General features: G+C 37.0%; 2 protein-coding genes across 37 annotated transcripts in view; one reads left to right on the top strand and one right to left on the bottom strand.

Moving 5' to 3' along the window:
* The window catches only part of LOC113673908 (uncharacterized), a 28,894-nt gene extending 7,872 nt beyond the window's left edge, over positions 1 to 21,022 (top strand). For 2 of the 4 annotated variants that reach the window (XM_027190377.2, XM_089194720.1), the window contains 12 exons: positions 8,854 to 9,041; positions 9,200 to 9,277; positions 9,888 to 9,959; positions 10,718 to 10,791; positions 11,039 to 11,128; positions 11,792 to 11,960; positions 12,658 to 12,773; positions 13,889 to 14,070; positions 14,427 to 14,533; positions 15,027 to 15,174; positions 16,009 to 16,178; positions 16,814 to 21,022. In XM_027190377.2, coding sequence (XP_027046178.2) covers positions 8,854 to 9,041; positions 9,200 to 9,277; positions 9,888 to 9,959; positions 10,718 to 10,791; positions 11,039 to 11,128; positions 11,792 to 11,960; positions 12,658 to 12,773; positions 13,889 to 14,070; positions 14,427 to 14,533; positions 15,027 to 15,174; positions 16,009 to 16,178; positions 16,814 to 18,609 — 3,190 coding nt within the window. In that variant the 3' untranslated portion in view covers positions 18,610 to 21,022. The remainder of the gene's footprint in view (positions 1 to 8,853; positions 9,042 to 9,199; positions 9,278 to 9,887; positions 9,960 to 10,717; positions 10,792 to 11,038; positions 11,129 to 11,791; positions 11,961 to 12,657; positions 12,774 to 13,888; positions 14,071 to 14,426; positions 14,534 to 15,026; positions 15,175 to 16,008; positions 16,179 to 16,813) is intronic. The other 2 variants (XM_089194719.1, XM_089194721.1) reach the window with 1 other exon arrangement.
* Positions 617 to 27,744, bottom strand: LOC113673910 (BTB and MATH domain-containing protein 36-like). Of its 33 annotated transcripts, XR_016183183.1 has the most exons (12): positions 27,214 to 27,744; positions 26,037 to 26,142; positions 21,407 to 21,521; positions 19,566 to 19,663; positions 16,337 to 16,423; positions 15,880 to 16,120; positions 15,052 to 15,139; positions 12,826 to 12,898; positions 11,009 to 11,149; positions 10,624 to 10,762; positions 9,865 to 9,953; positions 3,872 to 4,119 (listed from the first exon to the last, which is right to left on the bottom strand). XR_016183183.1 is itself a non-coding variant. In XM_089194737.1 (3 exons), the coding sequence occupies exon 3, from the start codon at positions 24,546 to 24,548 to the stop codon at positions 23,643 to 23,645; it is 906 nt and encodes a 301-aa protein (XP_089050863.1). In that variant the 5' UTR covers positions 24,549 to 25,629; positions 26,037 to 26,139; positions 27,214 to 27,466; the 3' UTR covers positions 22,622 to 23,642. The 33 variants fall into 33 exon arrangements, 2 of the variants coding, with proteins under 2 accessions (XP_089050863.1, XP_089050862.1); XR_016183182.1 differs by lacking the exons at positions 3,872 to 4,119; positions 15,052 to 15,139 and adding an exon at positions 617 to 1,521 and having other exon boundaries at positions 10,624 to 10,689; positions 11,009 to 12,000; positions 27,214 to 27,727; XR_016183186.1 differs by lacking the exons at positions 15,052 to 15,139; positions 15,880 to 16,120; positions 16,337 to 16,423 and adding exons at positions 2,012 to 3,586; positions 11,757 to 12,000 and having other exon boundaries at positions 3,905 to 4,119; positions 10,624 to 10,689; positions 12,646 to 12,898; positions 27,214 to 27,735.
* Positions 27,745 to 27,996: the final 252 nt, after the last annotated feature.

Here is a 27,996-nt window from a genome sequence, read left to right on the forward strand (position 1 = left end):
AAATTTGTCGCATCGTGTAACGACTCAATTGACCAAGATTAAATTCGATGCGATCTCGAAATTATCCCGGAATTTAGAATATCTTTGTGCGAATTAGAGGGCTTTCGAGCGACCGCCGCTCGCGTGTTCGATTCACAACAACTCGAATCTCTATTCCATTCTTCAGAATCCTTGATCACGCAAACCTATACCGTTTCATGAAAATTGATATATTCGCTCTCAAAAAATAATGCTAGCCTTCTTTGTATTTGTATGAGTGGTTTTGAAGTTTGAGATGAATTTTCGGAGTGCTCTTGGGCTGGCTGAAGAAATCATGTTTACATTTAGTTTGCTCCGTTGGTTAAGATGTCTGTAGCTCCTTTTCAAAAATTGACAGCTGTATCGTGTCGGTTTATTGTACAGAAAAATTTTAAATCTCTTGTGTAAGCCGGGTTCTTCGTGTGTGCGTGACTAAATGAAGAACCTTTTGTAAATCAAAGAGAAATCGGAGAATTTAACTACAAGTGATATCAATAGTTCGTAGAGCAATCTTAACCATAAAAGATGTTGAACTCTTTCGCTTCGCGTGGTGTGAAAAATTTTTGACGCTTGTAATTAATTACAGGGCACTATAAGGTTAACGGTATTCTTCATTCTTTTATTTTTCTAACAATGAGAAACAAATGTCTCGCGTTTTATGCCTTGATTAACTGTCGTGTTAATGTTTCTGTCCATAATTCGGTTGATCATGTTTTCCTAGTGCCAACCAGGGCAATTAAATTTGATCTTCGTTTGGCGCACTTTTCCCGTTCCTTTTGTATATTTTACAATGCGTAATTTTAGTTGTGGAGTTCTGTTCTTGTTTACGAACCTGATTTGAGAGTTTATTCTTCTATTTTTGTAAACTTTTGCACGTGCTTTGTAAAAACTTTACTTCTGTACGTATGTTAGATAATGTTATCGCACTAGATATGTCATGTATAGCAAGGTTAACTCCCACTCAAGGATGCTCTATGGTCTGATGAAAAATAGAAAATTTTCATATTGTAGTACAAGTAGGGGGCTTGAAGGCACGATTGGAAAAAAAAAAAAAAAAGATTGAGCTGTCATTTTTTTAATCCAGCCCATTATTAAAATTAACATTGACTTCGTTTAGATCACCACATGGAGCCAATATCATCCCATTTGTTTTGAACACAATGCCATTATCAGGTGTATGCAAAAATATTTCTTGATTGCCGTTAACATCCCATGCTTACCGCCACCTATGGAAGTTTTGCAGTTCCTAAAATCTTAGCCAATAGAAATTGAAATAATGTCTACTATGTAACTATCACATTTCATAGCTTCTTGGTATCAAGAGGTAGTCATTATTTGATGATCAGTTGTAGATGGATTGAATCAATTCCACGTGGTCAGCTCCTCTGAGAAGCATCTGTTTCTACACGCTGTCATCTCCTTGCTTTAATTTGTTTGATATCCCCAGGCCATCAAGTTATTTTGATTTATTCTCCATAAGCAGTGATTGTTGCACAGGTTGTTCTATTAAGTAGAGGAAACACATTTATATAACCTACCATGCTGGTACCTGTTTCAAGCAGATAAATGCTGGGCAGAGGGGGAAAAAGTTGTAAGACATTTCCAATCATAGATTAATATGTAGTTTGTTTCTCTCTTGCTAATTACCGGACATGGACATGGTGCATTTATGTCTCTTAAGCAGATTGTCCCACAGTAATATCATGGTGGTGATTGGGACCAAGTAAACTAGCTCAACTGTTTGTGTCACACCTCTAACTTTCCAAAACAGTTAGGCCAGTCTGAAGACCAGTGCAAAATAGAAAAGCCTTCATTATTTGCAAAAACAAATTTACCTGTCATAATTTTTAAATCTAGGAAAGACTAAGAGTCACAGTGTCGGCATCTGTTAGAAAGGTGGTCATCCATCTCATTGCAGCCAATTTTAGTGCAATCAATCTAAGTGGGGGTTAAACATGGAATATTTGCCTTGTGTGAATATCACAAGTAACTCCACTTTTTTTTCTTTTTTTTATTTTCTTCAATCAAATAACATCTTCCACAGAACCCTGGCTAGTTTTGAAGTATCCATCCTTGGTTAAGTACTAATGCAAAAATATTGTGTTCCAAAAAATTGCCATTTTTTATGGTAGGAGTCCCTTGAATAGACCCATTAGTTATATTAAAGTGTTTTGTTTTAATTACCGTAGGAGTCTGTGTGCTTGAAATTATTTATGTGGGTTTGTTGAAGTAGTCTACATGCATCTAGATTCTCATTTTTACACTGTTACATCCTGTTGTGACAGAATCATGGGGTGTTTTTTGCATCATAGAGGAAAAAATTATTCCCTTCCATCATGAAAAGCTTCTTGGTTTTGCCTAACAGTATCTTCAAGTTTTATGGCAGCACTTTCAGACAGTTAAGTGATATGCATATCTTTCAGACAAAGTCGCTTGTCTGTGTAAGCCTCCTTTAATAGGCGGGAAATTAGAAGATTTGTAATCTCCACCAGGTTTTCACATAAGCAGCACGCAAAGAGTTTTGTCTGCATGACAAATAAAATTAAAGATGTCACAATGTATCTTGCTTGATATCAACCATACTTATATCATAATAACATAAAAAATTTTTACAATTGAAAGAAATTGATATTTCCTCTTGTTTATCTGGTAAATTCGCCAGCTAACATGTATTGCTTCCTCAAGGTTTACTACATTTTATATTGTGTATCTACATAGCAGAATCATGCATAAAAAATGGTGTTTATGGTATCAACAATGATTTCAATAAAAGCTGGTTATCTGTGGTGTGCCGCCGCCCACAAGATCTCTCCGCCGTCTCTTTACTTGCAAGTTGGCTTTTGTAATTGGGTTTTGCCTTATGGCACAGCAGTATATTACACCATAGGCAGTCGCATATGAAAAAAGTTATTGAAACCCTAGTTTCATGTTAACTGAACAGAAAGTGATACAAATATAATAATTTTGAACACATCAGAAAACCAAGCTGTATTGTTTCTGTTTTCTTAAATTTACTGGGAAGTATAAGCAAAGCAGTGTTCTTGTGACTTGAAGTCTCAAGACTCTTGTCTAAGAAACATGGGACAGTCACTTCCACAAATATTCCTTGAAGGAAACCATAGCGAAAGCCTCAAAGGATTATCCATTTGTGCTTCAGCTGCTAATTTCCCTGTGAGGCAAACAACTGTTGTTGTTAATAAGTAACATATAACATCTAACTTTACTGAACAAAGACAGGGAACATTGTTTCTAGGTGACACTGAAGATCGAGTTTGTGCACAGTAATCCAAGGCAAGGCGAGGCAAACCAAAACAGATTTCTCTACCAATAATAGTTATCCTTTTTTTCCTTAACCTCAGAATTGAGTTTTCATAGCTTCTTGGTATCAAGAGGTAGTCATTGTTTAATGATCAGTTTTAGATGGATCGAGTCAATTCCACGCGGTCAGCTCCTCTGAGAAGCATCTGTTTCTACACACTGTCATCTCCTTGCTTTAATTTGTTTGATATCCCAAGGCCAAGTTATTTTGGTTTATTCTCTACAAGCAGTGATTATTGCACAGGTTGTTCTATTAAGTAGAGGAAAGTTACTGTTAGATTCTATGCAAAAGAGAGATTGATACAATGTCAAATATTCCAAATCTGGTCATTATTGATCAAATTAGACTAGAAACCCACTAATCGCATTCTAACTGTAACTTGAGATATACATGTCTCTGGTAGAATGCTGAAAAAGCCATTCTTTCAATACATTTTTTTTCTGATGTACTTGCATTTTGTATTTATTTCTTGGTTGCTATAACAACCCCACATCAGGTATTCGTAATCAAATCACACACAATCCTCCAGCTTAATTTTGATGGTAACTGTTGTTTATTTAGACTTACATTCAGAAAAAGGTCTGTTAAAATTCTATAACAGTACTGTGCTTCTTGATAAAAGCCTGCAGATACGACCAGTATTCAGTTCTCCACATTTTTCCACTCTATCAGCTGTAATTTGTGTATTAAGGATCAGGGTAAAGAATATGCCCTTTCATATCCATATTCAAGTATATTTGGTTGTTTTTCCCCTTGATGTACTCAATTGGACAACTTTGTTCCTGAAAATGACAAATTTAAAGAGTTGAGAAGTATGACTGTACACAATAATAATCCTTTTACACTGTAGCAAGTTACTTTATTTTCAAATCAGTTTCTTCAGTCATATATTGCACTGTTGTTATTTGGTTTTCAGTTTTGTAAGGAATCTCTGATATTTGGTCATTTTGAGTTTTTTTAAACCAGTATTAGTTTCAAAGCTTTTCAACTTTGACCGTAAATGTTTTGTTATGCATAAATTTGTGAACCATGATCTTGAATCCACTGAAGCTGATAAAATGATTGTTGCATGTACTTTACATGTACATGGCTCTGGGGAAGAAGGCTCGAGAAGGAAAATATTGCAGTTACAACTGCAGCCTTTAGCAGTCACTAAAGGTAGTCGAATGGTTGTGAAAAATTTCGAAAAGTTTTGGCAGTTAGGTTTTTTTTTTATCATGTACGTGTTCATGTTCCACTTCTTTGCTGACCATTACACTTATACAGTTTCTATAGAAACGGATCACATAAGTTTTGTCTGAATTTTATTCCTCAGCGAGGTTGCAGTAATTTATCAGAACATTTTATCTGAATGAAATTCTAAATAATCTCAGGGATTGTACATTTTAACTTTTTTTGGCTCCATCTAATTTTAGAGAAGCTTTTTTTGAATTGTGGTGAATTTGCATTCATTCTTATTGCTTAAAGAGCATGACTGACAGGGGAGAAAGCACATTGTTAAATGAAAGTGTGCTTTCTGCTTCATGGTCTCTTTTGTTCAGAACTGTCATCACCAAATGAACATGAAAAATTGATCAATTCTTGTCAAGCATTTTTGGGGTGGAAAGTTTAGGAAAAGAAAACTTACATGCGATAGTTTTCAAACAAAGTTGTTCATCTCATGAGAGCCATGTACCTTCTACCTCTGTAGTGACGTTGCTTTGTAAATCCACTTGAAACTTTTCAGTTGTTGACAGCAGAAAATTTGAGAAATGTATTCTTACTGCAATTAATTCTGAACACCGAGTGCTTAGTATCTCTCTTGGTTTTGTAGACAATGGTGTCAAATAATCAAGGTTTCATCTAAAGTTTGTGGTATTATATGGTGACCTTCCACAAATATACCTTGTATATTTTTGTATCAATAGAGTGGTTATTTTAGTTGTTTGAAACCAGGATGGAAGGTGAGCTTGTTATTTCTTCAGCACAATGTCTCATTACCACAAATATTCATAGCCAGGAGGCATCCATGAATATTAATTTTAACAGATAGCATGTGATGTTTTATTTCATCAAAGACATGTTAATGAAAGCAATCTGCAAAACATGATTTGGTTTGTGGTGAAAATACTGCGGTTCACTTGTACATTGTATTGGATGAGATTGTACTAATTTTAAATCATCTTTAAAACGAACAGTCCACAATTATTTTTTAGAGTTGTGTTGTAACTGTTGTGGAGACATCACGAAATATTTTTTAAAGCTCAGTTGTTTTCTTGTATGGATGTTTGTTCACATTGTGTAGAATGATATCTGGTTGTTAGATTTAGGCCAACTTGTTCAAGTTGAAATTTTTTTAAAATCAGTGTTTGCATGTACATCTAGATTCCTCTTTTACCCTGCTGTGACCGCATCACTTAAACATCCACATTTGAAGGTCTGAAACAATAGCTCTATGGCTATTAACTTTGTAAATCAATTATCCAGTGAGTTAAAAGGCTTTATGAACTGAACAGAGTAGAGCTTCATATTCCTTTAAATTTCCATTAGTAAATACACGGTGTAAGTTTGGAAAATTACAAGCCCCTTTTTCTTACTGCAGGAAAATTGTGGAAGCAGCAGAATGTTTCAAACTTGAAATTTGAACATCCACGTTTGAAGGATTGAAACAATAGTGCCTTGGCCATTAACTTTGTCAATCAGTTATCCAGTGAGTTATAAGGCTTTGTAAACTGAATGGAGTAGAGCTTCATAATCCTTTAAATTTCCACTAGTAAATACATGGTGTGAGTTTATAAAACTACAAATCCCCCGTATCTTACCACAGGAAAATTGTGAAAGCAGCAGAATGTTGAAACTTGTTTACAGGTTTCACCATTAGCCATAACAGGCTATTTGCTTCTACTTTTTGGTTTAGGTAAACTCAACCCAGCTTTGCTACATTTTTTGGGAGATATACATGTAAATGTTAAAAAAAATTAAGTGATTCAGACAGTCATTGAGAATCTTTAAAATATAGAATGTGCTCTTTAGTAGATCTCAGGTACTCTGAGCCACAGGCTCTATTTAATTGCACTCTCTTCGTTGTGATAATGAAACAAAGCACTCTCATCTTATTTCGTGTTAGGCTGAAGACTAGAATTAAAAGTGAAAAAGGGCTTATGCTTGAATCATCAGCTTTTGAAACTCTTTAGTGTGGCCATTTACATTTTTAACTCAGTAATCAAACCAAGTTATTTTGCTATACCCCTCACCAATGTAACTGCAAAATTTGTTTCTTTTTTTTTTTTTTTTTATAAATTTACCCCCCTAGAGGCTTAAAACTGCCTCTTGGCCTTCTTATGATATGTTAATGTAAAACACAGTTTCTAATATTTTGTATTGGTTAATTTTGTTTATCTGGTGTGTGTGGCCCAACAATAATTAAGAGGAAAGAATCTAGCGGCATTCTTAATGTTTGTTTAGTAAGTATTACTTCAAAGCATGTTTCTTTTGCTAGCCTGTTTCGACCACAACTGTTGTTTATTTTCTCTGTGAGGATTATGGCCGCCAATGAGGGAATTAGCAGTTCATAGTGAGATGTTTCCCTTTGACGAATTTTAAAGTCTTTTTTCAATCTCTTGTCTCTTTTATTGGTGAGTTTATTGAAACTCTTGTTTGTAATTCCAAGTGGATTATAAGGCAGTTGTTAGGATGGATTAATTTTCAGCTTCAACACATGTTGATTGAAAATTCATGCAAAATTATGCATGTCCTTGTGGTCAGATTCATGTTCTACACCTTGTAGGCTAAAGTCATGCTTTTTTTACTTTTCCTATTTACACAAGAAGTGATCGCATTGGCTTTCAGCCACTTCCTGTTGTGGTTATCTCCCACCAGTCGGTTTCTTTGTATTTTGTGTTATCTTCAATTTCAACTACAAAGTTTTTCATGACCTTGACAAGGACATTGAGTGCCACGCTGAAAACTGTATGAAGAACCCTTCAAGTTTTTTAATGTTTCCTAATTTGTTAATCAGAGGTGCTATAAGATAATTTTTGTAATAGGAAAATATTTTCTTTGTCAATATAGTAATTACAGAAAGTTTTTATTCCTTTTTCCCTTTTTGTGTCAAGTACAGGCAGTATTCTGTTCCCCAAGGCAATATGTTTCACTCATTAACTTACATGTACAGGTATGACCTTGGATGGCTTTTCAGATTCAATGAGGGAAGCTAAAACAAAAACCATTAACAAAGACAACCATTGAAAAAAAATTCAAAAGACAAGTACTTTGCATATCTTATGAGTTTGAAATTTGCATCATCATGCAACTGACCATCATGAGTTTTAATGATTGTTATTTTTTGTAAATATCAGAAGCAGTTCTAACTAGTATTCAATACATTTAAAAAGCAATTTAAAGGCACCTCTAGCCTTTCTTTCCCATAAGAATGTTAGTTAGGTTAACGAAGCTTCATTGCTTTATTGTTTTGGTGGGCTTTGGATGAGACGTGACCTAAACACAAATAAAATATGCTAGATATGTAAACACATATCTTATTACATGCACTTGGAGTCTACCAGATTTATTAATTAATAACCATTTACGGCGTTGAAAATAACCATTCTTTATGTCTCTTTTGAGAGAAACTTGAAACTGCTGGAATTAAGTTGAAAACAGATTTATCAAGGTCCTTTAATCTTTCCTTATTAGGAAACTTTCTGGTCATGAAATTATGATCTGTTTTATTGAAAGTAACCACTACACTTCACCAACATGTGAGAGTTGCTCAATGTAATTAGTCTTGATTGGAACTTTTTGTAACATCAAACAAGTTGATTTTCCTTTTTCTTCCTCAAAATGAAAAACATGTTCTGTAACTTAACAATTTTCTACAAAAGCATTTATTGATTGTACGTGCTATTGAATAAAACACCCACCAAACATGTGCTCTTTAGTTGGGAGTAAACAGACAGGTATTGAATTAACCCTTTAGCTCTCATATCAAATATGTAATTCTCCTAACTGTCAACCATACAATTGTTATAATGTTAGTCCAGAGAATTTTAGTATTGAATCAACTGATTATCCCTATATTGATATTTTTCTTTATTCTCATCATTTGTCTGGTTGTTATTGTATTGATATTGTAAGGAGAAATTCTGTCTTGGTCACTCATGGAAGTTAAAGGGTGTGTATATATATATATATATATATATATATATATATATATATATATTGTAAAATGTGTGTTTTGTTTGTTTTTTTTTTTAAATTTAATTTTCAAATCTAACTCTCCTCTTTTATGTACAAATTTTGGTTTTTGAAGAACCCAATTAAAAAAAAAATTATAATAATTGCACCACAACTAATTAATTGTATCAGTGGAGTTCTCGCAAAAGAATTTCTATTTGCATAGAGGTTCTTCAAGAACAGAAGAAGAAAATTAGAAATACAAAAGTGGCTGTTGTACCGTTTTGAGCCTGTGCTTATTATAGCTAATTTGTCTTTTACCAGGGTTCTGCTAACACAAAAATTTTTCTGTCGTGTTTCAGAGTTGTTGAGCTTCGTAAAGAGAGATCTCGAGATGCTGCAAGGAGCAGACGCGGAAAGGAAAATGCTCAGTTTGATGAGCTGGCCAAGCTCCTGCCACTACCCCCTGCCATCACGTCACAACTGGATAAAGCTTCCATTGTTCGTCTTACAATCAGTTACTTGAACATGAAGCAGTTTGGCAAGAGAGGTAGATAAATCACTTTTGCCTCTGTAGCAAAATAACTTTGTGCATTGCTCTACACAGTTTGGCCAGTATGTATTAATTGTATGGTAGCCCTTGATAGCTGCTGAGACTGTTTGCAAGAGAGCACCCTCAGCTCACTTATTATCTTGTTATTTTGAAAGGGAAACGTTTTCGCCTGGGTTCAGAATGCTCACAGATGTCTGTGTCATCTGCATCACCCATGTCAGATTTGGATGGAGGTAATGAGATCTTCCCTCCCTATGCCAGATACATTGTAGCTCTTGAGATCCCAAGATCTGACATTAAGTAGTTTGTGTTTATAGGCAAAACATGTCACTCTCTTGGTGTTCCTCTCCACCAAGGAGTATAAATGGATACCTATGAGTTGTCAGGGAAGCCTGATGAAATAACAGGGGGTAACCTTGTAATGACCTGCATCTCTTCAAGTGGAGAGTAGCAATACACTTAGTTGCTTCATGTTATGGAAACTGGGGTTCTGCTCTGGCTGTTCGGGGTGGTGGAGGGGAGGGGGGGGGGTGATTTGGCTTGAGTACATTCTTTACCTATACCTTAATTATAACTCTTGTTATCACACAACAATACATTGACTTTTAAGCAGGACTTTAAAAGTGCATTGCAGGGTTTTCATTAAATATTGTTGTATGAGGAGGGATTTTATTTACATGGGAATTTAACCCAAAAAAAATCTTACATGTAGGTCATCAAAATTAGGCTGAAGAATTCTTTGTTGATGTCTGAAAATTCTTACATTTTGGATGAAAAAATAACACCTTGCCTTGTTGAATGAATAATGTAAAAAGCTTACTGTGTTATATTATTTCCTTCTAGAACTTCATACAGAGAGTCCATCTCCACCCTCCTCCATTTCTTCTCCACCAGCTGTTGCTAGTACCTCTACAGGTAAGACAAAAAGATAGATAAAAATAAAATAAAAAAATTAACAGTTGCACCATGGGCATCTGGTGTCTTATTTTTCCTTACAGTTTCAGCCTTGATTCAGATGTTCAGGTCTAGATAGTAATGGAAAGGGTCACCAATTTAACCCTTAACACTTAACCCCTTGCTAATAATTTTCCTTATTGTCTGCCATTCAGTTCTTGTGAGGTTAGGTTGGAGAAATTGGTATTGAGTCAACTTATACTCCCCTAATTGATATTTTTTTTTATACTCGTCACTTGTCTGCTTGATATTTTATTGATGTCGTGAGGAAAAATTCTCTCTTGGTCAGTTAAAGGGTTAAAGAGCTCATGATTGTCACATACATGTAAAGGGAACATTGTGGATGTTGGGGTGTAACTGGTTTAGAAATGTTGCTGCAAGAGAATAGATTTGATGAAGAGGTGAATAAAATGAAAAGTAGCTTTAGGGTTGAATTAAAAATAGCTTACTGAACAGAAGTCTATGTATGGTTAACGTATATGCAAGTGGTACTGTAGTTGGAAGATTCTGCATGTTAGAGGGTTCTCTGATTTGGAATGCTTAATGAACATCTCATAGGTTACTTTCTCTCTCACTTTGTCACAACTTAAGTTTTACCAAATTTTGATACAATCAGGATGGGTACCTTGTATCTTCAAAGAATATTCCTTTTTTTTTCTTCATCAATTTCTTCATTGGTAGATTTCCTTGTCTGAAATTTTAAACTCTCTTGTTGTTAGGTTCAGTAGTGCCGTACAGCTCGGGCATCAATTACGGTGATCTTGCTGCAAACAGTGGTATATTTTTGTTGCAGGTAGGTATACATAGGGATGTTAAACCTCCTGTCACTCCCACAAATGAATATCAGGGATTGTGTTTACTTAAATTTGTGTAGTATTGAAAGCTCACTGAACATGAATTTTTCTTGAAGAAAGCACAAAGGAAAGTTGATTTGTAAATCGTAGACTGAAGGATTTTGTCCAAGAAATTCTTAATTTCTACCACACATGAGATAGAATGGGTTTTCTTACCTGTACTTATCATGTTTTATTCTTCATTAGGCATTGGATGGATTCCTGTTTGTTCTTTCCAGCGATGCAAAAGTTCTCTATGTTTCAGAGACTGTGTCTGTTCATCTTGGACTGTCACAGGTTGGTGTCTGACAGACACACCTATAGTCAAACAGAGAGGTAGGCAGGCAGACAGTCAGACAGACAAATTCTGACAGGTATAGCTTTAGTCAGACAAATAGATAGACAGACAGACAGACAGACAGACTGACAGACTTGCTGAGAGGAAGACAGACAGGCTGTAAGGTAGACTGATGGTGGGCTGAGAGGCAAGCAGATAGTAGGCTAAGAGACAGATGGGTAGAAGATAGACAGACATATAGGTAGACAGGTAGCGAGTCAAGAGAGGGGGGCCAGTGTAAGTGACTCCTGCTAGATTGCTACATTCTGCTTGCTGTCTTTTATTCTTATGAAAAACAGGGAGAAGTTAATTTTGCTTTACTCTTATTCCATAAACCCTTTTAGATGATATTCCTATTAGCACACTAGTCTTCAAGGTTTGACATTGACAGGGAATCTAAAATGGATTATTTACTACCCTTGGGCGAATATCAATACACTGTCTAATTAAAGTGTAAATAGTCAAATAGATCAGTTGAAGGATGTTAAGTTACTTAGTTAAAATCTTGTATTCTCTCAACTTATTCACAAGGAATTGAATAGAAGTTAGAAGGGTAGAAGACATAAAAATGTCAAAATGTTTCTTAACTAAAAAGTGTGCATCTTTCCCCTTTCCTTCTTCAGGTTGAACTGACAGGAAGCAGCATGTTTGGCTACATTCACCCAGAGGATCAACAGGATCTTGTCAATGTGTTGCAAAATGCAAAAGAAGAATTGGAAAGCAATGGAAACTGTACGCCATCATCATCAGGGAGATACACAGATGATATTCCTTTCTTTGGAAACCAGCCAGGTAAGAAGAGCAAACATCATGGTGTGTTAATCAAAGGAGTCTTGAAAATCGAAAACCAATATTGATATGACAGCCAGTTAAAATGAAGAGTTAATATCATTCACATGTAGCCAATGAGAAATACATTGTATTTAATGAATGGCTATCAATATTGGAGAAATTCAATTCACTATGTTTTGTTAAAGTGTTGTTCAAGTTTGGCAACTGATCGGTTGAGAAGATGGTTTTTGAGGCCATTTTTTAGAGCTTCATGAAGCAAATCCATCATTATCCTAGATTAGTTTTGACAGTGAATTAAGAATCACTCTTTAACCCTTTAATAGTGATGAAAATCTGATTTCTCTGTACATTATCACTACTAAATCATATATAAATATTTTGAGAATACATGAAATGATCATCCACTCAAGAAGCCCTTGATTGTTAAACAAATTCTCCTTGTCAGTACCACAGGAAATGTATAGAGATCAGTATGGAGAATTTGCACACTGATGCTAGGGTGTAAAGGGTTAGGGGGACTTTTTATGATTCTGGTGTTTTTTTTTTTGGTTTTTTTTTTGGTTTTTTTTTTTGTGTGTATGTGTGAACATTTCTTGGGTTGAGTCTGCCATAAGTGTAGCTTATGTCTCCTCTGTTGGTATGGGTGACTATGTATCCCTGAACAACTAAGTAAGTCTCTACTTGCATTTTTTTTCAGGTTTTCTTGATGATAATGGACGGCCCAATGCAGAGAAACCAAAATCATTCTTCTTGCGAATGAAGTGCACTCTGGTCCGCAGAGGAGGTTCTTACACCAAATCATCTGGTTTCAAGGTTAGTTGGGCTGTCTCAATCAGTTATTAATGGATGACATAAACATGTATACCTTTTCGTATTGTTGTTAGGAGTCTTTCAAAATCTGGTGCAATTTCCAAAGTAAACCACTTGTCTGAGTAGCTCTGAAACAGAGGGCCAGAAATACAGTCAGTCTGTTACAAAGTATGCAACCAACTAGAAACATATTCACTCCTCTGAGAGTGATTAGGATCTAATTTCTCCCCCAACATCACTGTTGAATAAACCACAAAGGTCATGAGAATATTGGAAATGATTGCGAAATAAAGAAGCCCCTGACTATCAAACAAATTCCCTCAGTCAGTGCCACAGGAAATGTCTTAAGGATACAAATGTAACAGGGCTATGAATATGAATATTATGTTGGTGTGTAAAAAGTTTAAGGGGACTTTTTAAGACAACAACTAAAATTGAAATATCTGTTATATATTGTTGTTTTTATCAGTATTCATAAAATGATTTTCATGTCATTATTATAGAATACAGTGAACACTGTGACTTGATTCTGGGAATCACAATATTGTTCAAAACTTAATAGGCTAACTATCAATGACTGTAGATATATGAAAATCATATTTGTGAACTGTGGTTTAAGAAATGAATTTTAAAGCTATCAAAGAGATCACCAGTTCAAATCCTATACAGGCCTGGATTTTTCAGGCCCTGTTTTCACCACTGCCTTGGTAGTACTCTCTGGTTCCACAGGTAGCGTGAAATGAATGTGAAAGTGATCCTCGCAGTAATGAACTTGTTATAGGCAGTAGTGAAAATAAGACTTGAAAAAAATTCAGGTCTGCACTGGGAAGATAGCTTTCAAATTTATTTCACACCAACCACAGAACCAGAAAGTAATAATTATCGCAATTTTAAGTGTCTGAGTTTATTTGTTTCTTGTGCTTCATTTGCTTTAAAACACAATAGAATTTGATGAGTACTTCTGGTGTTTGTGATTTTCTTAATTTCACAGTCACATGAATAAAATTAATTTCTTTTTTTTTTTTTCTCTTTTTTTTTTTGCTGTGTGATGACTTTTGCAGGCGCATGTGTCACATGACAAGTCATAATATTGACTGTGAGATATTTATCTTCTGTAGGTTATTCACTGCATGGGAAGAATGAAAGCATATTCTGCCGGTGGCCTTCCTGGGCCCAAGTATGCATTTGTGGCAATTGGACAACCACTGCCTACAATGAACATCAATGAGTTACCACTGGAGTGTAACATGTTTGTGAGCAGAGTAAACATGGATCTCAGAATTGTTTATTGTGAGGGAAGGTATGTATGGGAAGTTATGTTATGTTGAATGCCATCGCTGCATGTACTTCCATTGTGATGTGTCATTGCAAAAACCTAGGGAATGATGAATCTTTTCATATTGTTTCAGACAGCCTTTACACAGATTTTATAAAAGAAATAATAAAGATTCTTTGTTTACACTCTCTTATAACTGAGTCCAAAGTTATCTACCTTTTTTTTTTTAGCAATTTTGATATACAACTACAGTTAACTTAAAGTAGAAAAAAAAGGTTTAGAGGGAGTTGGGAGTATAATTAAAAACTCTGTTCTAAATTGGCAATTATACTAAATGATAAGTTGTTTTTTTTTTTGTCTTCTTCTTCTTCATCTTGTAGAATTCACAAGTTTATGGACTATTTTGCCCGAGATATTGTGGGGATATCAGCATATGATTTCTACCATGGCAACGATATTGCTATTATCCAGTCACACCACGCAAAATGTAAGGAGTAACTTTTAAACCTCTCGTTGCATTAAAATTGCTAAGTTAGCTGACAGGTATTTTAGAATCGAAAAACTTATCAGCTGTTGATTGGCGTCCTGGTTAAAAAAAAAATAACTAAGAGGAATAGAAAAAAAGGAAAAAAAAAAACCTTTATCAAAGAAACCTGTTATGTTTTTCAGCCTGTCCCCTCTGCTAACTATGTTTACAAGATTTTATTCTAATTAACAGCAACTCACTCCTCAAGATCCCATTAGTAATTCTCCTTACTGTCTTTCATACAATTCTTATGAGGATACTTGTGAGAATTTCGTATTGGATCAACAGATAATTCCTTAATTCATATTTTCTTTACTCGCACCACTTGTCTCCTTAATTATTGTATCTTTTTTTGTATGAAGGAATTCTGTCTTCGTCATTCATGGGAGTTAAAGCGTCACCTTTCTTAGGCATTGATTGTAATTACTGAAACAGTTAATTGCTTTCTCAACAGTCCTAACAAAGGGTCAAGTTCTTACCAAGTACTATCGCTGGATGAACAAAAATGGCGGCTGGGTTTGGATGCAAACCAAAGCTTCTCTTATTCCCCATCCAACAAATCCAGAACTAAAACAAATGCTCTGTTTGAACTACATTGTGAGGTAAATACTTCATACATGAACATGAACTCTCAAAACTTAAATGAGTTTGTGAACGTGTGCAAAAAATGAAGCCTTACTTAGGTAGCAATCTAGTGATATGGTATGGCAGTTTTTAATATTTTTGAGGGAACTGGGCACTAGGAATGTGGCTGACATACTTGGGTCTGGGTTCAAACGTTGGCCTGGTGCATCTACTCAGACTATTGTATGGTCCTCTTAGGAAAAACTCTCTACAATGGCGCCTCTCTCTAATTAATAGTTCAAATGGTTATGATTGGTGTAGAGTATGGGTGTCGCTCTATCAAGGAACTGTGACTTGATCAGGAAGTCCGTTTGTTTTTACTTTGAGTATTGGAGCACTCTTTGATCGAGTGTCACAATACTAGGGCGCGGGTAAACGCGGACGATCAATCCGTGATTGATTTTAGTGTTGCATCTGATTGGTTGGGAAAGTGGCGCGAGTTTTCTGGACCAATCACGGAACAAAAAAAGAAAAACCAATGGAATCCCAGATTACTTGTGGGCCATCGTAATTACTTTGGTTTTTGGTTTTATGACACACAACTAACAAAGGGCTCCAACTAATAACTAGTTTAACTTTTTAACTCCTAAGATTTAATTGATAACTCTCCCTACTAGCTGCTACACATTTTCTTGTAAATCAGTTGTGAGAATTTGGTATTAGATCAAGATAACAACACCTACCTGATAAGATTCGAGTAATCTCATCATCTGTTTGCTAGGTAATGTATGGTATTTATGAAGAGTTACATCTCAATTACTTGTGGTAGTTAAAGGGTTAAAGCGTTGCTGATTTATGTTTGTCTTTGATAGTGATGTGGAACACCGCGGTGTTGTGCTTGGAATGGCGCAGTTGGAGGACAAACCACCTCTCACTCATGCTTATATCACTGAAGTGGAAAATGAGTCAGATACGACTGGCGAGCTGAAAGATGCACAATACGACGATCAAGTCATGATTTATCCAAAGTGGCATGAAACATGTAAGTATTAGTATCAGTAACAGCAGCTGCTTATGACTCAGTCACACAGTCATAACGCTTTTTTCAGTCAGATGCACATGTCCATACCCGAAACTGTTGACTAGACTTTCCCGAGCATGTGAACTCTAAGAGATAAATGGTGTCAAATCAAAGAATACCTTCCTACTGATATTTTCCTTTCTTCTTATCACCTTTCTGCTCGAAAATGTGGTGCTGTTGTGATGAGAGATTCCTTTGGATCTTTCCTGGTAGTGAAAGGGTTAATTAGAATTATCCAATGCCTAGAGTTCTTCTTTAGGGCACAAAGAGAAAGAAATTTTTTGCCTTTAAACCCAAAATCTGGGGGTTCGATTGTCAAAAACGCAAGGATATGTAAAGGATTCAGTTTTAAGTTTAGAACGCTTTTCCGTTTCACCAGTACTGCATCTATGTTCAGATTGCTGTCAGAGGGTGAAGCTACGTTGCTTTCCTCGTCACTTGCTACACACGCTCACGAAAACGCACGCGGTCACACGCACACATTTACACAAAACTTCACCTACATGTATTCGGCTACTTTTGGTTGCTTGTGTGGGAAAGATTTTCCAGTTGTAACCTGATATAGCTTATTTAACTCTCAATTATCTTCTTTTTAGCTGACAATCTTGTTCCAAAACCCACATTGATTGACACCATCGCCCTCGACCGGACGGGTTATCCCAAAACCACGTCAGCTGATCTCACTGGGTTTGACAATGAAGTATTCACCACCTCAGCTGAACAATGGGGTCAAGGTACCTCCAACACCTGGAGTAACCACCACACAATGTCTAGGGGCAACAGTATTCCCGGAGATGGGGGGTCGACTAGTACCTTGGAAGAAGACGTCGAAGACTGGGCCAAAATGATCCGAGCTGAGCTGTCAGAGTTAGATCAAAACATCGTTAATTACGTGGCAACTGGAACTGATATCCCTCAGCCGGACGCAAGCCTTGAATCTTTACTACTGAATCGTGGCCTGGACGGATTGCCGTCTAATGGTACGATCCAACATTTGGTCACACCAAAGATTGAAGAAATTACAATGGATAGTGATGATTTTTCGCTGTCCTCAGTACCTGGTGTAAACACTCAGACTATGCCTCCTGTCAGTATGCCATCACGAGCGTTTGAAAACTTGCCTATAGATGATTTCGCCCGTGACACCAAACCCAACTTAATTCCCATGGAACTTGAAGGTGCCATGAGTGCACTGAGTGGGTCAAAGCCTCGCGGCAGCAACAACCCTTGCAGATTTGGCAATGCAAATTCTTCTGGGGAGAGGAGATTCCAACCTAAGGCGCCGCCCGCATTTAGTCATCCGAACAATACTACTCCTTCGAGTACTCCTATGATGAATGTAACATCACAAACGCAAAGTATCCCCACTGCAAGAGCTCCAAACACCATCACGACAACGCAGGGTAGAAATACTACAGGAAGGGTTCCGCAACCTCCAAGAGACGACCTGGCACCAACAGGCAGTGCAACGTTTAGAGTTCCAACTGACGCTTCACGATTTTCAAATCCAAATGATGGAAAGATGCAGTTCTTTCAACAACTAAAAGAAGTGGCTCCTCAAGAATTGAACTTCACGGACCAAATGATGGTTGATCTCATCGATGAACTGATGGCCGATAGAGACCAAAGTAGAGACAACAGGTTAGCAGCACTTGTACAGCAAGGAGGCTATGCCCAGGTGGATCAGATGCCTGTGATCAAACAAGAAGTGGTAACTCCCACGTTACCAGAACCATCAAGTTCATTTCCAAGTTTTTCGGACAGCATCGCAACACAGAGTAGTCAACCTCGTGTTGTTAACAGTTCTTTACCTTACACATCTTCAGACACTCTCAGCCGGCTTCCAGGAGGTCAGAATACATTAGTTACTCAGCCAAGAGCTCCACAAAATGGAACTGTTCACAACCAAGCCCTCCCGATGAGATATCAAAACGGAAATTCTCATACTCAGCTTGTAAACCAGGGTGATAACAACATGAACTTTTTGAACTGTTTACCAAATGAAAGTGTGACCAGCACGCAAACTGGATCATCGACAACGAGTAACAACATGTGGAACACCAACTCTGGTTTTAAGCCGAATCCTATGCAACAAGGAATACGAAACTTGTTACAAAGCAACAACAGTGCACCGCCCATGCAAACCACAAACGTGAATTCGCAGCTAAATGTTGGCGTATTTCCTCAGCAGCCCGACATGACTTTCTTGTCGCAGCAGAATGTGAACAGCATGATGCCTGAGAACGGCACTAGAAATGTACTAAGTAACAGTGTGATAACTCCGGTGGACCTGCAAGAGTTGAGCTCTCTGATCCAGTCCGCCACCCATCCGGCTCAGAATTATCCGAACAGCAATGGTGGCTCCATACCGCAGCATTATCATAAATTATGACAATCGTAGGAGCAACTCTCTCAAGGCCAGTTGTAAACAAGGTGCTTACCTACGGTAGTGTTGGCCCATGTCTTCCAGGTGTAAGCTAGTACAATAATGTGCTTCAGTACAAATGATCAGTGAAGAGTATCCTATTCACTATTGTGCTTCTGATTTTATCAATGTACAAATCTTCATGCATAGAAAAGTATTCGCAGATTGGTGGCAGAATTCCTCGGGTCATTCCATTTTTTTTTTTCGAATATGTACATAAGTATAAATTTATAAAGTAGTGTTTTCATTAGCATCCAAAAAGTGTCAAAACAGAATTTGAGTTTTTCTCTTGGACAGATAACGCGTAGAAAAGAAACGAGCTCTTTTATCTCTGTATATATATACGTTTCTGTTAATAATTATTAGCAGTAAGGTGCACAACAAAATAGAAATTTAATAGCCCCGTATCAAATAGTAAAACGTATCAATACCAGTGTAAGGTTATATGTTTACGTACATGTATTTAGTCTCTTCAAGGTACCTTAAAGTCTTTTTATGTATGGTTAGGGGTCTGAAACAATTGGCTTTTTTATTTGAATTTGTTTGAGCATTTGTTAGGGTGTTTGTGTTACATTTTTGGTCAGAAACTTCGTGAGCTTGAAGCAAAATTTAAAAGATAATGCATGATGCTGTTTTGCTTGCTCTACATTAGAGTTAAATAATTACTACACCTTCTGAAAACATATATTCTCTAAAATTTACTTTCCAAATCCTGGCGGTGATCTGGTTCTCAATGCAAGTTACAGCAGCAGTGGTATTGTTTTGATTTTAATCAAATCAATACTTGGTGGAATTACACATTTCAGCTTTGTTCAAGCCAGTTAGCGAGGTGACTCTTTTTATTAATCATAGAGCATTATTGATATTTTTTAAGTGTAGGAAGTTGATTAATTAATTTGCTAAAATGCTGAGTAATGCTTTACCTTTTCTTGTTTGCAAAGAGTGGCGAGGATTAACATCACAATTATTGCTTTTCTCCAATTGTTCAAACCCAGCTATGACAAAGATTAGCTTGAATAATCTGATAAAAATACAAGATAAGTGAATCTTAGTTCGTTTGTGTGATCATTGACAAAGCTCAAAATTTCGTAAGTGCTTAAAGAAAATGTCAAGAGGTTAAATAATTGTGAAGTCATTTCTTGAGAGCTCATTGCAGTACAAATGGCCTCATAAAGGTAATCGAAATATTGGAATGAAATTACTTTTAGATAAGCCTCTTGAACCGAAGATAGCTGCTTTTTTTACAAAGAGAAACTTACCCCTTGGAAAATTACTTATGCTACAAATGTTCATTGTTCCTTAAAGCAGTTATGCTAGGGCATGCTTTATATCCTTAACGGTGGCTTGACAGGATTTGCTACAAGTAGGCGTTATTTTCATAAAATAATTTTCAAGAGTTTACGAAGCTAGAAACAAAAATTTTAACGGAGTACCATGTAGTAGTAGATTCCACGAAGTGAGACGTGTAATGTTGTGTGATAATATTGTTATGCACACTCCGCAGACTTGCATATTTACTTATTTACTTAATACATTTAGGCTAACAACCGCAGAGAATATTTAGCGCCAATGTTGTGTAACATTCGCCTGGCAGGCCAGCTCACTGGTATGGCTCCACCCTAGCGTGTAAGGTCTAGGTACAAGAGTAGTGTAAAACTTTCCGTAGTCAATTTTCTATCACTTCTGTATTCTTTGTTTTTGTTTTGGCGAGCGTCAAAGCTCCCCTCAAGTGTTTTTCATCATATATTAATACTTTGCGAGTCAATTCCATTAGTGTTGGATTTTGCCTCCCTAGTTAGATATGAAAGCGGTAATTGTGTTCCCTAGAGGTACATAGAAATGACAGTTCTTCGCACAAGTCGTTTATAATTCACCCAGGAACTCCAATGGGAATGTAGTCACAGTATGCAGGATAAATTATTTCACCTAATCTCTTTTAGGCGAGTCCCTTTCCATTGAAACTTAGTCTAACCATTACCTCCAATTTTTATCTCAGTTAATCTCCCAAGTATTAAAATTCATTCGACCTGTTTTGATTCGGCACTTTTAGAACCGATTGCGAGGTGCGTGGGAAGAGTACTTTCCCAGTTGCACTCAACACCGACAACTCCTTCTACCTTCCTTGTAAAAGTTGTGGGAGGCTATGGGTTACCCCTGAGAAGAAATTGCCTTTACTTACCCATCCCTCCCGTCTATTACTGTCTTTTTCTAGGATGTGTGTATGTGTGTTTGTGTCAGGCAGAGAAGAACACTAATGGTATTAACTTTGTTGGAATATAACAAGTATAATAATCCAATTCGTACATTATTATTCGTGGGAAAGCATATTTTCCATTAAGACCACTGCTTTATGAGCAATAAACTGTAAAGATAACTAACAGATGTGGCTGGTTGTCGTTTTTCGCAATCGTAATTCTTGTAAGTATTTTCCAGAGACGTTTCCTTGAAAATTGATTGTTCAGAAACCACTTCAAGTAAAATTTGCAGCCTCCGAGGAGACAAGCGTTTGCCTTTGGTGTAATCAACCCTCTCTTTTGGGCTAACGGAGCTCCCGATAACTTCCGAAATGCACCGAAGGCGTCGCCCCGACTTCTCAAGTGCCGAAGATATACCGAAGCCTCTCGAAGATTGCATATATACTCTTCAGTGTGAAGATTTAATTATAAGAGACACCATAACATTGTTGGATTTTCGCATAGTTTTGTATAAAATTACGAAAAAAGCTGAGGAAGGTTTGATTACTTGTTAACTTGTTTTTACCCACCATGATACCGCGATCTCGCGGTTAGTAAGGGTCTGGGTTGAGGTAACAAATTCCCGCCCTTTTCGCGCTGGACGTCGAGTTCCATACTTTGTAACATGGCGACCATCTGCTCAACCTGAGAAGAAGTGAGACATTTGACATCCACTGGTCAAGAAATATTTCTTTCGAAGATGATCGAGTACATTATGCCTAACAGAGCGCTTTAGGTATTTACTGACTTCAATGCCAAGAAATATATAAAATTTGAAATTTCTTCTCCTTTGTTCTGCTACAAACACGAGTATTTTTCTCAAGATACTCAAGATACATTTTGATTTGTTTAATTGTGATAGCGTGACGGCTCAAGTTATGACTACCGCTTCAAATAGCATTGTTTGCTCCTTGAAGGCTCGTGACTTCATGTCTGACCAAGTTTCTTCGGGTTATTCCTGAATGATTCATCTTCTTTGGTGATATATTGTACTGACCAAACCTTAACATCAATATGCACATTCTCCACACTAATGGATCCTTGCAGCTAAGAACACTACTGAAACGAGTAGTTGTAAATAGGACCTGAAAAAAAATTTTTTCAGGTCCTATTTACAACTACTCATTTCAGTAGTGTTCTTAGCTGCGAGGATCTCTTAATTTATCTCTCCGCTGCAGTGCAAATATATGAATTTTCATATATCTAAAATCATCATTCTCCACACTGTTATTTAGCCATTTTCTAAAGTGCTGACAAAGAGAATTTGTTTAACAATCAAGTGCTTCTTTAGGTAGGTCATTACATACTTTATTTTTCCTATCATTTTCCTAACCTTAATGGTTAATTCAGGGGTTATATTGTAAAGAGAAATTAGATGTTAGTCACTCAAAGGGGTTCAAAGGTGAAAAGGTTATGTATGTCAGCTCCAATCACAACTTGACTGTTGCATAACATGTCACTGAAAGGTTTAACGCAGCCATTGCTGATGAGAGGTTTTCAGGAGGTGGATCCAGGGAACTCGATAGGTTAAGAGTCCAAAATTTGATTAAAAAACACACATTTTTTTACATTAGAGCCTAAATAAGCTCAGAAGTAAGTTAAGATAAGTACATTTTATATACTTTAATTTGAGTATGATATGTGATTCTGCTGTTGTTAGAAGAATTTTGGTTTCGGGAGGGTGGTGAGGGGTATTATTTCCTTGTGAGCAAAGAGTACCGATAGAAAAAGCACTTCTTCCTAAGTGATCTCTACTCAACTTTATCGTTGTCAAAAAAATTTGCATAAGCAGCTCAATCTCTAGGTTTTTATGAGACCATGCTAAATTTCTGACAAATATGGCCCACATTTTGCTAGTGGTAGATAACAAGTGTTATTATATATTGGACTTGCTATGAGAAATCTAATTGGTGGAGAGCACTCAATCAATATACAATAATGTGTGAAGTGGACATGATCAATAATCTAGTATCTGCAGTGAATATTACAGTTCAAAGTCTTGTTAGTTTCCAAGCCCCTCATCTGTGTAGTATTCTCAAACTTTTGCAAACTCAGAGAGAACTCGAAATAGCTGAATGTGTTTAAAAGATTGGTTATAAACATTCATTGAATTTGGTATTTGCATGATATCATAAATTATTAAACCTCGTGTCTGTGTTATCTGCCTCAGCCTTTGGCTTCTGCAGATGACCTCAGCATTGATAATTAATATCACACTAGTTCAGCCTCACTTTTCTTGTTTTCTTGGTTTTGTACAGTGTCATAATTCTTTTATCATTATATACTAATCATTGGAAGTCACATACAGCTGCCAGTTGAAGAACGGTTATTTTCCGTGTATCGTTAACGAATGAAGTAGTTTATAACATCATATCAAGAAGGCTCCTAAAAGCTTAACTCAACCTTATTGTTATAAACAATAGGAACATGAAACACGATATTGCAATCTGGAACTTGAGCCAATATCTCGATGCTGATTTCACTCTTGCTCAAAATCACCAACTGAAAACACAATTTAGGTTACTAAGCGGTGACAGAGACACAAAAACAAGACATGCTACATTTAATAACGGGATAGAGTAAACGTTTTGCTAACTGTAACATGATACTGCAATCAGCAACTTCAGTGGAATCTCGAATAATTCCAAATTTGCTTAGAATTGTCATCTGGAATTACAATTTACGATTAGTTGTAGTAGCAGAAATGCACAAACAAGATATGACAAATTTATCGACGAAATATTTAAACGATATTTTTTTCAGCATCTATTTAAACTCTTTTGTAATTGCCAAAAGCATATTTTGGAGATTTACCAGAGGATAATGTACCCCAACTAACGACTGACAAACTTTATCACGTTCGTTCACCCTAGCGCGACTTGGTGAGTCGTTTTTAATTGTTAGCAAATATTGCTCTGTTGTCATTTTAAAGTCCTGAAACCTCGAATTCATCTGCATGGCGTGACGAATGTGATTTCCAAGGGTGGAGGCAACCCCTCCAAAGTGCTGCAAACCCTCAAAAGCCAATTGTTTCATCTCTTTAATCTTTCCTTGTAATTTTGAAATCTCCGCGTTGGATTTCTCTAACTTGGCTTTAGCTTGACTGAGCTTTTTCTCCATGTTAGCCATTTGCAATTCAACCATCCTCCTCTGAGAGAGAGGCTCGAGTTGATCGTACAACTCGTGGCTCTTAAGATCTTCCGTGGAAAGATTTTGCGTTTTCTTGATGCAATCAGTTTTCAGTCTTTCCAAGGAAAAATTTTGGGCGACGATTAGGGTTTTCATGATGGAGCTGATTTCGTTCTTCTTTTCCTTTCCCCACAGAAGATAATCTTCACATTTTTGTGTGAGTACTGTCATTTGGTATTCTCGAGCAAGAGGCAACAAGAAATCCAAGTTGTTGTCTGTCACTCGTTTGCAGAAACTCGGATAAATAACCAGCAACATCTCTCTTATTTCAGTAGCTTTCTTGCCGGGTAGCGGGATCTCATCGGCATCTTTCTCTTTAAATTCTGCGGAGAACATTCGAGAGAAAACAGGAGAACACATCGACAACATGAGACGATGGACATGGATTTTCTGTCCTTCCACCAGTAGAACAACATCGCTCTGTTCCCACGGCTCTGAAAAGTCTTGTTCATGTTCTTGACCTTCTTTGCCTTCTTGCTGCATTTTTATGTTGCATACAACGAAATGAATTTGTTATTCAGGGTCAGAGAGGTCTGATCAACAACTTCTCTAAACTAACAATGCCTTTTCAGAAAGCGCCAGAATAAAATTAACTTCCTTCTTTCTAAGAAAATGGTTCAGCTTCATAACGAGACTAAACAAACTCTCGGTCCCAGTTTTCTGGTCATTGAACGTGTTTCAGGACCGACGACATTTCGACTTGTCCTCAATTGAATTACGCCTTCGCTCGTCGTTATTCCTGGGGGTAATTGTGGGATCGCTGGATAGCGCTTTGGTCAATATCTCAGACCTAAGTCTGATCTCAAACTTACAATCATCTCCAATGTAAGCTGAACCCGCTTGAGGATTCAGTTCAAACGGCAAAGCAAAGGTAATAAAACCTCTCATATTAATAAATTGTGCTCCATATATGCCTACGACTACCATATTCTATCATTATTATCACGCGCCTCTTCTCCTTTGCACCCATTCTTTGGAATGTCACATAACAATCAATCTATCTTCTCTTAAGAGGGAGCATTGCGTGACATTGTGTGACATTGCGTGTGTCTACTGAAAAGATTGACTAAGATTAAAACTCTCGGAATTGATTAACATGTTCCTTCTTCTCACAATATCCATACATTTCCAGCAAACAGATAATGAGAACACTAAAACATTTTAGTATAAGGATGGCTAATTTACATATTATTTTAAAACACCGCCGCTATTGACGATGAGAACGATCAGTAATCAGACCCAATCTGCACAAGTCCAGTGATTAAGTGCATATATTTGTATTGGTCCAGCTTGTGTGCGAAACTGTAATATCCTCATTTGAAATTATTTCTTCTTTTGCATTCACGTGGCTTTCAATGATCAGTCGACACTTATTTTCTTGGCGTAGCTAGTGTCCGTTTGGTCCGGCAATTTGCGGATTGCTTATGTGGGGAATTAGTAAGGATAGCCCACACTGTCTCGTCTTCACTAGATTTTGATTCTTCTCCTCTTCTATTCTCGCTAGGTTTCACAACTGTCACAACTCCTCGACTCGACTGATATGAAAGATTACTTCGACTGAAAGCTAAATAAATCACAGACAATTGTTCCTGATCTTTGCGGGACACCTTAGTTAAAAAAGAACGCTGATTGGCTAGATACGAATCTTCCAGACATAAGAATAACAAAATTTCCAGACAAACATTTCACAATCGCTATTTGATATCTATGCTATTATTCTGTTTCCGACACTTATATATCGAAAGAATCACAGAAGTCGAGTTGCTGAGTTCCAACACGACTTGGTCTTAAAATTATGGCTTCTTTCAATGCATAAGATTTTATTTTGCAAAGACGTTTTATAGGGCATGTCTTGCAAGCTACCACCAGCCTGGCAGTTCGTTGGCTTCTCTTTCTATCAAGAACAAGCCAAAAAAAAGTAAAACCACAGACCTTTGTGGTTTAGTGTAAATAGTGTAAGCAAGTACTAACCTTTGTGCACCTGACGAAAAGCTCAGGAAGAATGAGGATATTCTCGCGAAGGCAAGGAATAAATCACTCCCGTTCAATCTGTGCATCCTTGGACACCATCTACCTGCTAAAACAGGAAAAACATAAGAAAAGCAACCGTCGTTAGTCTATGACCGGACAAAACAAAGACAAAACTTCACCTTAAGCAAATGAAAACTAAACACCGGCCTACAGGAAGTACAACGGAAAATAAGCTGATAAATAGAAAAAACCGCAAATCGAAATATTTTTCGAAGTCAAAGCTTTTCTTTATCCTAACTGTGACAGCCTTTACAAGTTGTCAAGTGAAGTTTGGGAGACGTTTAGACGTATGGCACGTCTTTAAAGTCATTTATAAACTGTATAAGTGGTCTTTTAAAAAATACAACAGTCGCATTGGTGTGTGAGGTTGCAAAGAATATCTAAATACTTCAGGAGAGGATGAGTAGATAGATTCCTAAAGATGATTATGTGCATAATTAAGTCGATTGGAAACCGCGGGCGTCAGGGAAGACATATGGAAGGGTTGTGGTAAAAACAGTGTAGGTTGAAAATGACTGAGAATGTGTTGACAGAAGATAAGTATGGGAAGTCTGCGTTGTTACCTATGGCTATCAAAATTCCTTTTTTTTTTTTTTTTTTTTTTCGAGAATTTTTCTCCTAAGTTCTCTGTATGTCCGCTTCGAATTAATCGCTTTAAGGCATGCATGTGATGAACTGGTTAATTCACCTAATAATATAGTGGTATTTTTAGGTAGACGTGACTCCATATAACTCTATTTTTAAGAATAGAGTCCTATGGTAAAGTACCGCATTTTCCTCCCACTCTAGGAAATGAATTAAATATTAATCTCTTGGCTCAGTTCAAGGCATTGGTAAAAAGATGCTGATTTTTTCAGCAAGGAGATCGAATCTCCTGACAGTTCTCTATCAGTTTTTTTTTCCACGGCAATGAAAAGTAGGAAAAGGAAATTAAGCGTGCAAATATGGAAGTATACAGAGATGTAGGTGATCATGTACAAAAGATTCGTGAAACTTTCGCTTCCTTGTTTAGTCTACAACGAGGAAAATCTGTAGCTCGGTAAGGAGCAGAAGTGGACGATTTTGCGATGATCAAAATACAAAATTCGAAATTACAGTAAAAACCGAAGATGTTCACCTCTAAATTAGTGGGAAATCTTCCCTTTCGCTTTCATGAGCTCTCTCGATCACCGATTTCGGATGTTTCCTTCTTCATACGCGTACAGAGCGACGGTTGTAAATAGTGAAGCGCAGACAGGTCAGCAATGACAAGTTATTCAAACTAATTTATTTGACATTGGTGGCCGTACGTGCCTTGCATACGATATCAACTCATGTGCTAAGACGCACGTGACCGCATGTAACACATTTTGTCGCACGGAAGCGAGTGTTAAAGGGCATGTAAACCCAAAAATACATGTTTTTCTTATACTATGTAAAAAGTGGCGTAGAAAACGAATTTGAAATTAGTTTTGTCCAATTCGACTTATTTTAGGAGAAAATCGGCATTATCAACTGAAATTCCATTTCCGGTAAAAACGATAGCGAGAAGTCGTGACGTAAGCGGTGGAACCAAAATATTGCGCAACACATATTTCCCAGTAGAACTGGTGTGGGAGTTCGTGTAAGTAGCGGTAGTTCGGAAGATGTTTTTTCAGAAGGTAGCGACTCGAATGCCTTAGGCCTGTTCCAAATGTCGTGCTACTGCCGTGCCGAACTCAAATGAATTTGGCTCGGCAGTGGCACGACGATAGCACGGCAGCGGTTTCAAACGTCGAACCTTATGCAGTCGCGCCAAATTCAAAAGACAAAACAAACCATCCATCCAGCGGTATCGCCCCATCCAAAATGGCGGAGGGAAACCTTAACGAAGAGCGCGAGAAGTTTGTTTTGTTTAAGACAATTTTAAATGCCAGAAGGC

Source organism: Pocillopora damicornis, chromosome 14 (genome assembly GCF_964200805.1).
Source record: "Pocillopora damicornis chromosome 14, jaPocDami1.2, whole genome shotgun sequence".
In the NCBI taxonomy this organism is placed as follows: Eukaryota; Metazoa; Cnidaria; class Anthozoa; order Scleractinia; family Pocilloporidae; genus Pocillopora; species Pocillopora damicornis.

Excerpts from the sequence above, each read along its gene's own strand:
- LOC113673910 (XM_089194737.1), bottom strand. The coding sequence starts at position 24,548 with ATGCAGCAAGAAGGCAAAGAAGGTCAAGAACATGAACAAGACTTTTCA.